The sequence below is a fragment of the Echinops telfairi genome, unplaced genomic scaffold, assembly GCF_000313985.2.
Source record: "Echinops telfairi isolate 266 unplaced genomic scaffold, ASM31398v2 ScPeMD7_7424;HRSCAF=8462, whole genome shotgun sequence".
Lineage (NCBI taxonomy): Eukaryota > Metazoa > Chordata > Mammalia > Afrosoricida > Tenrecidae > Echinops > Echinops telfairi.
In genome coordinates this window covers 73384029-73394326 of record NW_022111324.1, presented here as the reverse complement: position 1 = coordinate 73394326, position 10298 = coordinate 73384029, and the positions used below count along the sequence as shown (strand labels likewise).

The window sequence follows — 10298 nt, the reverse complement described above, 5'->3', positions numbered from 1 at the left end:
TTTCCTCCTGTCCCACTATCATGCTCAGTCCCCACCAGGGTTTCAGCACTTCCTCTTTGTTACATTACCCTTGATCATGCCCTTCCTGGCCTCCTGCACCCTCCTCACCACCGATATGGATCACTTGTTGTTCCCTTGTCCTTGGGTTTGTTAGCACCACTACCTCTCCCCCTCCCCCCCATGTTTCCCCAGAACTGTCGGTCCTGTTATTTTCTCCTCCAGATTGTTCATCTAGCCTATCTCTTTTAGACAGACCTGCGGAGATAATAACATGCACAAAAACAAGACAGAGCAAAACCAATATTATAGATCTGGCTGTAAGGTCTATTTTCATATATTTTAGTTAAGATGTTTTTATAATATCTATATAGTATTATAGATCTATATTATAGATCTGTCCGTAAGGCCTATTTTCTTATATTATAGTTAAGATGTTTTTACAATGTGTTCACTATCTTGATCATGGTTCACAGGTATTTACAAAGTGTATCAAATTGTACACTGTAAATACATGCAGTTTATGGTAGGTCAGTATCTCAGCTGCCCTCAATCCCAACTATTAAGGAGCCTATAGGACAGGGTAGAGCTGCCTTTGTGGGTTTCTGAGACGTTAACTCATTACAGGAGTAGAAAGCCTCATCTTTCTCATGAGGAGAAGCTATTGGCTTTGTTGTTATTTCAAAGTTTGTATTATGTTCTAACATCTCAAGAGGAATTCCAACAATGTGTCAACTTTGATAAAAATCATTTTAAAAGTATCTAGCCTCCCTGAAGTGATCAAAGTACAACATTAGTAGACTCAAAATTTCAACTTAAAAATTACTAATTTGGTGGGCAGAAACAGGGAACCGACTGCAATGATGGATATATAAGCCCCCACCGCCACTCCACCCTCGGGAATGAACAACAGAAATAGGGGCGAAGAAATGTACAGCAGACAGTGTATGATATGAAAATAATAATAATTTATAATTTATCAGTGTTTACAAGGGTAGGGGAGGGAGGGGGAAAAGGAGCAAATACTAAGGGCTCACATAGAGAGAAAATGTTTTGAAAATGATGATGGCAACATATGGGCAAATGTTTTTGATACAGTTGATGTATGGATTGTTATTGGAGCTGTGAGAGCCCCCAATACAATGATTTTTGACTAATTTTATTTCTTTCCAGAAGAGTGAATCCATGGCTAAGTCTTAGCAACCTTGTAGAAAACATGGTTGAAGAATTCCTAGCATTTCAGTGTTTTCCCTTCTTTTTCATCTAGACATCATTGACCCGGCAATCCTGCGCCCAGGCCGGCTGGACAAAACGCTCTTTGTGGGTCTGCCCCCCCCAGCAGATCGTCTAGCCATCTTAAGAACGATTACAAAAGTGAGTCAAGGGAAGTGGTCTATCTGTGTGTGTCTCTCTCTCTCTAGCTAGATCACAGCAGCTAGTAACTTAAGATGGTTCATTTTCCGTATGTCCTCAGCCTGTATCTCTATCTCTAAAAGGGGTGGAGGAGCTTTTTAGCTTGAAAAGACTCCCCAGTCTCATTTTTACTTGCTTAAAATAAAGGTAATTTAATGGGGAATGTTTGACATTAAATTCTTGATTGCTGTATTTTAAATATCAGTCTAATTAGATTTTCTGTTTTTTTAGCTCTTTGGTTGTTAACTTAGAGAACTGTCTTTTAGAGTGTGTTTTGAAATGGAATAGAAACTTTGAATTTTGAAACTACTATGTAGAATTCTGTTGTCCATGTTAGTTTATGCTAACTTCTAAGATATATGTACAGTTTTATTATTATTGTAAAAACAATATGTATGCGTTCAAAAAACCAAAAATTTTCATTTTACTTATTTATTTTTTAATTTTCTTACTTTATTTAAAGAAAGAACTTATTCTAAATTGCTTTATTGTGAAAAAATATACGTTGTTAACATTCAGGCCATACATCTTTCCCAACACATTTATGCAATATAATTGAATGAACATGAGAAGGGATAAACCTCTAATATATTACTTAAAGTTAATTTTATTTGAAAGATATAGGAATTTTTGAATTTCTAGTAGATGCTTCTTCTCCATAAAACATTCCTTTCAAAAATTTTTTCTATTTTTCTAATAAATTATTTTATATAGGGACTCTTACAGGTCTTATCACAATCCATACATCAACTGGATCAAGCACATTTGTACATATGTTACCATCATCCTTTTCAAAACATTTTCTTCTACTTGATCCCTTGGTATCAGCTCCTCTTTTTTCCCCTCCCTCTCCTACTCTCCCCAGAAATATAATCCTGAAGACTTAACAACAACAAAGATTAGGAAAGCCAATAAGCCAGCTGAAGTCATTATTATTTTTAGGTGCACATTTAAGTTTAGTCCACATAAGTTTTACTCTGTCCTCTGGAAATAAGATAAGTTAACATTCTTGTGCTTTCTCTCTTTTACTTTCCATTTTTTAACTCCCTGTATATTTTTCCTTTGCCACTCAAATAATCCAGTCAATAGTCATACTCTTCATTTAATATTTAAATAAAAACAGTGAACACAGCCACCACTTTTGTCATCCTTTTTAAGTATTTGCTGAATTTTTAAATTTTTGATTCATCTTTTAGTTGACTATTTTATCAGTAAGCATAGTCTATTTCTTAGTAGCTTATTCATCTATATTCCTCAAGTTATTTTTATGATTGAGACTGTCTACCATTGTCTTTATATGTCAGTGATAGGTTAATGAACTGAACTGGGTATACTTTGTCTTTTATTTCTTTCTTCCTATTATTAATATGCTTTTTTTCCAAATTGATGGTTTCCTATCCATGCTCTCTGTTAAGTGGAAGGTTTCTCTACCTCCTCTATTACTATACCAATAACTTAATTTTTCTACCCTTGCAGTTAGAGTTTGAGGTCTGGTTTTGTCCACAGTTCTATCCTTTAGGTAGCCAAGGCCCTAAGCTGGTTTTGAGTTAACCCTGGTGAGGGGCTATGACCTGCTTCTCCTGTCTTTGAGATCCAGTAAACTGTCTCCTGTGTGCAGATTATAACTTTATTACCGGGGCTAGGCAAGGGCAAGTCTGAGGAGCTCTCATTGATTCTTAGGACATTTTCTGATGATGTACGTGAGGGTTTTTCTCTTAGTTTGTCCTGGGAATAGCTTCTCCCCAGCCGCTTCTTTCCAGATTGGAATGTTCGTGGATATTCACAAGATGTTGTGAACTCACCTTTTTTTTTTCTTGCTCAGCACCCACTTTTTAATAAAGCTGATAAATTATTTAACTTTTATGTTTTTAGTGTTTTCTTTCATTGTGGCAAAGGAAGATTCTGTGATCCTACAAACTGATTTATTATTCAGAACTGTATCCAGAAACATCCATAATGCTCCAAAGGAGGGAAAAGCAAGAGTGTTTGAAGGACCAGCCTAGTGCTGTGGGGCACCAGAGAAATACTGGGATGTTAGTTTCACATTTATTCTTCTGGTAAATGTTTATTGACGCTCAATCTTGTGTTAGACACTAAGAAGTTAGAGATGAGAAAATGAGATAATCTAGAAGAAAAGAGTCATGCAACAATTAAGTGCATTCTTGCAATTAGAGAACTTAAGGGACATCTAGGAAAGTCATTCACTTCCGTTCCTAAGAATTCCGTGCTGGGTCCCTGATACAGCTCTACTGAGGAGCCCTGGGCACACATAAATGATGGTTGGTTGTGGGTGTGCCTTTCTTTAAGCTGCCTAGGAAAGCCAGGGGAGTCTGTTAGAGGCAGGGTTGACTTGGCACATGAGCCGAGGGTGAACATTCTAGGTAGCATGTCAGCACTGACCCGAGAAAGCCTGCATAGTCAGTGTTGCTGAAATGGGAAGTGTTGCTCATGGAAACACTTGCGCTGATTTGGATCAGCACAAGGCAGGTCAGTCAGGGCCTGATATGCCATGCACAGGAAGGTTGGTTTTGTCCTACAGATAGTGGGGAGCCATTGAAAATGTGGAGCATGAAAGAAACACGATCAGCTTCATATGTCGAAAAGAATTCACTGGTAGCAGTAGCGAAAGGTAGTCATAAGGAAGGTGAAAGTAACAACTATAAAATTAGACTGTATCCCGAGTCAGGAGCCCCATGGCATTGTGGGCGATTCAAACTTGCCAGTTGCTTTGAGAGAGAAAGATGGGGCTATATGCTCTCAAAAACTTGCCACCTATCGCTTCGCGGCCTGTTGGCTACAATTAAATGTGGTATCTGTTGTTACCAGCTTACTATCTGATAATGTCCTCTATCCGAGGACAATATAGTAAATGGATTTTTGGAGCAGGGAGATGGAGTAGGAGATTGCTCTGTCCACCCCCTTGATGGAATTTTTTTTTTAAATTAAGACAAAAACAAAAACTTACCACCTGGGAAAACTCTGTACAGGGTCACTATGAGTCAGAGTCAGCTCTGTGGCAATGGATTTGGTTTATCAGGGACTAGAAAAGAAGACATAGATATGGGAGCTGATTAATGGTTTTAATTAGCCAGACACTGGTTTAACTTTGGAATTGGGGGTAATAAAAAACAATGATCTTTCAATTCGGGCAACTGAATAGGTGATAATGTCCACCAGGATAAAGAATCTAGGAGCAGGAAGATGAGGCAATTTTTGAGTTTCAGGTGCCCACGCACTACACAGGTGGAGACATCTGGCAGGGAATTTAGGGGAATCCTCTGGCTGGATTACCCTTTTGGCTGTCATCAGCACATAGCTGGTGATCAGAGCCATGAAAACTCATTGCTTTATTTAACTCTGCTTCTCACCATGCGAGAGATATTTTAAAAAAAATCATTTTAATGGGGGCTCGTGCAACTCTTATCACAATCCATATATCCATCCATATATCCATCCATTGTGTCAAGCACATTTGTACATTTGTTGCCATCACCGTTCTCAAAACATTTGCTTTCTACTTGAGTCCTTGGTATCAGCTCCTCATTTTTCCTCCTCCCTCCCCACTGTCTCCTCCCTCATGAACCCTTGATAATGTATAAATTATTATTTTGTCATATCTTACACTGTCCGATGTCTCCTTTTACCCACTTTTCTGTTGTCTGACCCCAGGGAGGAAGTTATATGTAGATCCTTGTAATCAGTTCCCCCTTTCCACCCCACCCTCCTGTGAGAGATTTTTATTACTCTGGAAACTTCTGCATGTCACTGGAGTGGAAGAAGGAGGAAATAATGCAGCCAACCAGCCTAGGATGTATAGAATAGCTGCACAAGAAGACCCTACTCAACTCTAATACAAAGAAAATAAAATCCTGACAATTGAACCAGTAAACATTCGGATGAACAGAAAAGATTAGAGTTGTTAAGGATTTATTTTACTTGGATCCACAATCAATGCCCATGAAAGCAACAGTCAAGAAATTTAGTATTGTATTGCATAGAGCTGCTCCATAAAATCCTCTTTAAAATATTTAAAAACAAAGATGTCACTTTGGGGACTAACGTGTGTCTGACCCAACACACATTTTCAGTCACATATAGGCATTCAAAGGAACTTTGGTAGCATTGGGCTGCTAACCACACAGGGCTAGCAGTTTGAAACCACCAATGGTTCCACAGGAGAAAGATGATATTTCTTACTCTGATAAAGTTACAGTCTCAGAAACTTTTAAAGGGGCAGCTTTACTCTATCCTATGTGGTTGCCATGAGTCAGAATCAACTCAATGGCAGTGAGTTTAGGTTGGGGTATTCATATAAAAGCTGGACATTGAATAAGAAAGAACAAAAGAATTATACCTTTATACCTTTGAATTATGGTATTGGTGAAGGATATTGGGTATGCCGTTGTCTTCCAGCAGAAAAGATACATCTGTCTTAGAAAAAGTACAGCCAGAGTGCTCCTCAGAACCCAAGATTTCAACTCCTGTACTGTGGACATGTTATCAGGAGGGATCAGTCCATGAAGAAGGCCACCATATGCATGAAATCTTTCAGAAATAGTAACGGGAGTAATGATTCCCTGAGGGTACAGAAAGAGAGGCAGGGAGGGGTAACTGATAGCTGTGATGACTATCCCACTTGAGGGGAACAAATACTAGAATAGCAGGTGAATGGATACATTGGCTGGTGTAAGATATAGGGGGGGCAGATAACTAATATAAATATCCAATACAATAACATATTTAATATAATAAAGGTTCTTGGTTAGAGTGGGAGAGGGTGGAGACAAAGGAGCTGATATCAAAGAGTGGAAGAAGAAAATGTTTTGAAAATGATGATGGCAACAATTGTACAACCATGCTTGATCTAACTGTACTATGGATCTATGGGTTGTTATAATATCTGTAAGAGATACTAATAAAAATGGGAGAGGGCATCATAGATGGTAAAATAGAGGGTCAGTGGTAAAATAGGGTCAGTCAAAAAGGAAGATTTTCAACAATGGACTCAAACAAAGCTATGAGTCTGAGAATGACGCAAGACTGGTAGTGTTTCTTTCTGTGGTGCATAAGATCACTATGAATGGAAGCCAACTTGATGGCATCTAATAACAAAAGTAAATAGTGCTGAGGCTAAAAAAGCCTTGTTTAATTATGTGCTTACTTCTTTTGCATCCAACCAGGTTTAATGAGGAAAGCACCTCTCCCCTTCCTTAGCTATCATTAAGAGCTATGATTTGTTACTGTTATTACAAACTACGATAGGGAGTTGTTTTCTTTGGTTTCTGTAAATAATATGTGTATATATGCATACATGCACAGATAACACATGGACACATAATATAAATCCAACTGGTTTCCATACATTTTCTATAGTCAAAGTGATGTAATGATAATGCTTTGCCATTCGGCCCTCTAATTTAATCACTGAAGTTAAACATTAGAGTAGTTTTCATTTTGGTATATGTGCCAAACCTGAGATCTCCGGTGTTCTGGGCCTTCTAGATGTAAGTATTTTACTGTGTACTACATTACTGAACAACTTTTCCCTTCCCTCACGTGGAATTTCAGCCCTAAATGATCAGCTTTCAAACCAAGGGAAGTGTTCAAAATACCTCATTTTAAAGATAAGATGATTAAGAAAACAAGATAATAAAATGGTAGCTTGAAATGAATAATATTTTACTTAGTAAACAAGTAGTTACTGTAAACTATATATATATATACTAAATATATACTTGATTTTGTGTATATTATGGGGAAACCAAGAATCTATGAGATAGCGTGTACCTATAAAATGTATGCCATCTGGATAAGAAAATATGAATGTTGTACAACAACCACAAAAATTAATTTATTCCTGAAGTAGACCGTTTTTTTTAAAGCGGGGGGGCTACTGATCCCCTTTTGAGGTTGAACGACCCTTTCACAGGGGTCGCCCAGTTCATAACAGTAGCAAAATTACAGTTAAGAAGTAGCAACGAAAATAATTTTATGGTTGGGGGGGGTTCGCCACAACATCTGGAACTGTATTAAAGGGTCACGGCATTAGGAAGGTTGAGAACCACTGGCCTCAAGGTTTCCATCCATATAAAGAAATATGAGGGGGAAATCCAAGGATCAAAAAGTGATACCGTACTAGTAGAACTTGCTTCTCTGGAGAATAAGAGTATAGAGTTTTTGTTCTACTTTGTCAGATCGCTCCAGCCCAGGTCCACCAGGAGCACATTGCAGTTGAATTAGTTAAGCTGACTAATCTTCAGTGAGGGGGCAACACACACCCTGGACAACTATAGGGTGTGTCAATAAGAGGTGTAAGAAGGACTTACACAGCATGGATTTCTGTTGGAAAGGGTTTCAGGAAGCTAAACTTGATAGAGAAGCAGTGTTCACTTACATTGGCCCTGACTGGCGGGGTTTAATCCTTCTTGTACCTTGGGTAATGTTTGCATTTCATCTGTGTTGAGACATGATTACTGAGTAGTTTTGTTTTTGCCTTGATTCCCAGTACCCACAGACCTGGCCTGTGTGATGTTGATGGTCATGGAGTCTGACTAATAGGAAAAGACCAAGAGTAGGCAAGTAGGGGCAGGTCAGTTCCTGAGTGTCAGAGGCGGCTTTCCTCTGTCGAGGCTGTTGTATGCTTTTCTGCAGTTCCGGATTTCCTTCACTGAGCGGATGCTCTTCTCTCCATTCAGATGAGGTGGGGAGGAGAGGGTCCTTATTTGGCAGAAATGAAGATAAAGGAGGAAGGGCCTAGAAATAAAAAGAACATCCCTGTAGCTCCACGCACCAAATTATGAATGCAGAAAGGAGGAAACCGTTTGCTAGAAAAGTCAGTTTAGTTCTAAGCACAGCCTTTTGTAGGACTGTGGTTTGACGTTGCACAGTCGGCTCTCTGCATCTGTGCTAAAGGTAGAGGAGGGGCTTTCCATATTGGTCTTATTAACTTTGGAATGCATCTTTGCTTATGTTACTACGGTGTGTCATCTTCTCGGACTCAATGTTGCTGAACAGACCTGCTCAGGAGCCAGACCTGCAGCATCTTTTCATCTTTTCCTCATCTGACCGCACCTGGACTGGAAGCCCTCTGAGGAGGCCTGTTTGCTCTGTGATTTTTCACCTCCTTCTTGCCCCTCTTCCCTCCATAGGCGGGGATGCTTTTTTTAAAAAAAATCATTTTATTAGGGGCTCATACAACTCCTATCACAATCCATACATACAGCAATTGTGTAAACCACATTTGTACAATCAATGCCCTCATCATTCTCAAAACATTTGCTCTCCATGTAAGCCCCTGGCATCAGCTCCTCATTTTTCCCCTCCTTCTCCACTCCCCCCTCACTCATGAACCCTAGATAATTTATAAATTATTATTTGTCATATCTTGCACTGTCCGATGTCTTCCTTCACCCATTTTTCTGTTGTCCATCCCCCAGGGAGGAGGTTATATGTAGATCCTTGTAATCGGTTCCCCCTTTCCACCCCACCCTCCCTCCACTGGTCCTGAAGGGATCATTGTCCTGGACTCCCTGTTTCCAGTTCTTATCTGTACCAGTGTACAACCTCTGGTCTAGCCAGATTTGTAAGGTCGAATTGGGATCATGATAGTGTCGAGAGGAAGCATTTAGGAACTGGAGGAAGGTTGCATGTCTCATCGTTGCTACACTGCACCCTGACTGGGTCGTCTCCTCCCCACTGGGATGCTTTTTTAACAACAACAACAAAAATGTTTGTTGATGGTGGAATCTAAAGCAGGTAGAAGGAGAGGAAGCAAAATCTCTTAGTGTCTTTTACTAGTTGCTGTCAAGTCAGTTCCAACTCTTGGCGACCCCTTGTGTCGTCAAAGTAGAACTGTGCCCCTTCGGTGTGGGGCAGAGGCCCAGCTTTTCTCAAGCTCAGGTGCTGCTTGTCTTTGGCTTCTGTGTAGTAAGTTTTATAACAATTGATGTGCCCTGTGACTTTGAGGCTACACCTGAGAATTTGTGCTAAGTTGGGGTTGGCCAAACGAGAAATGGCTAGTATCCACTAGCCTTCGACTAACCAACAAACAACCCCACACTGACTCCCATCAAGTCGATTCCCACTCAGAGTGGCCCTATCAGACAGAGTAGAACTGTCCTTGTGAGATTCTGAGACTGTAAATCTTTATGGGAACAGAAAGGCTCATCTTCCTCTAGCGTAGCTGCTGGTGGGTTCAAACTGCTGACTTTCTGCTTAGTAGCCCAACTCTTCAACCAGTATGCCACCAGGGCTCCTCAAGTACCCTTAGGGGGCATGGCTTAGCCTGTCATGCAGTACTGGCCGATAAAGGACAGAAGCTTCAGGCTCAGTACGTTTCCTGATCCAGAGCCACAATAAGGTAAGTTACCTTCTGATATTAGATCATGGGCTTTCCTCACCCTTGTGTCTCTTACGATGTACCCCGAGGACAGAGTTATTTTAGCTTGTGAGCCCAGACCTAGCTCTGTGTGCCTCAAGGCTGAGAGACAGTGGGGGTGCTGTTTGGGAAGCTGATGTCAGAAATGATGGCGTGACAGCGGGGGTGCTGTTTGGGAAGCTGATGTCAGAAATGATGGTGTGGGAAAAAGGGGTTATACTTCATCTTTTCACCTTGTGGGACTCAGCTTGTGAGGTTTTCATCCACAAAGTCTTCAATGGCTGATCTTTTGGGAAGCATTTCTTCAAACCTGTCTTCCAAGATGCCTCTTTACTTTTTTTTCTAATCATTTTATTAGGGGATCATACAGCTCTTATCACAATCCACACATACATCAATTGTGTAAAGTGCATTTGTACATTCATTGCCCTCTTCATTCTCAAAACATTTCCTCTCCACTTAAGCCCCCGGCATTAGGTTCTCATTTTTCTCCTCCCTCCCCGCTCTCCCC

The 10298-nt window shown here is 40.1% G+C and overlaps 1 protein-coding gene and 1 non-coding gene across 5 annotated transcripts in view; both read left to right on the top strand.

Moving 5' to 3' along the window:
- NVL (nuclear VCP like) overlaps window positions 1-10298 on the top strand; it is a 138859-nt gene that overhangs the window by 97093 nt on the left and 31468 nt on the right. For all 4 annotated transcript variants that reach the window (XM_045298132.1, XM_045298131.1, XM_045298130.1 and 1 more), the window contains one exon: window positions 1265-1371. In XM_045298132.1, coding sequence (XP_045154067.1) covers window positions 1265-1371 — 107 coding nt within the window. The remainder of the gene's footprint in view (window positions 1-1264; window positions 1372-10298) is intronic.
- LOC115872536 lies at window positions 4185-4375 on the top strand. Its single transcript, XR_004047928.1, has one exon. It is a non-coding gene; the product is annotated as a U2 spliceosomal RNA (small nuclear RNA).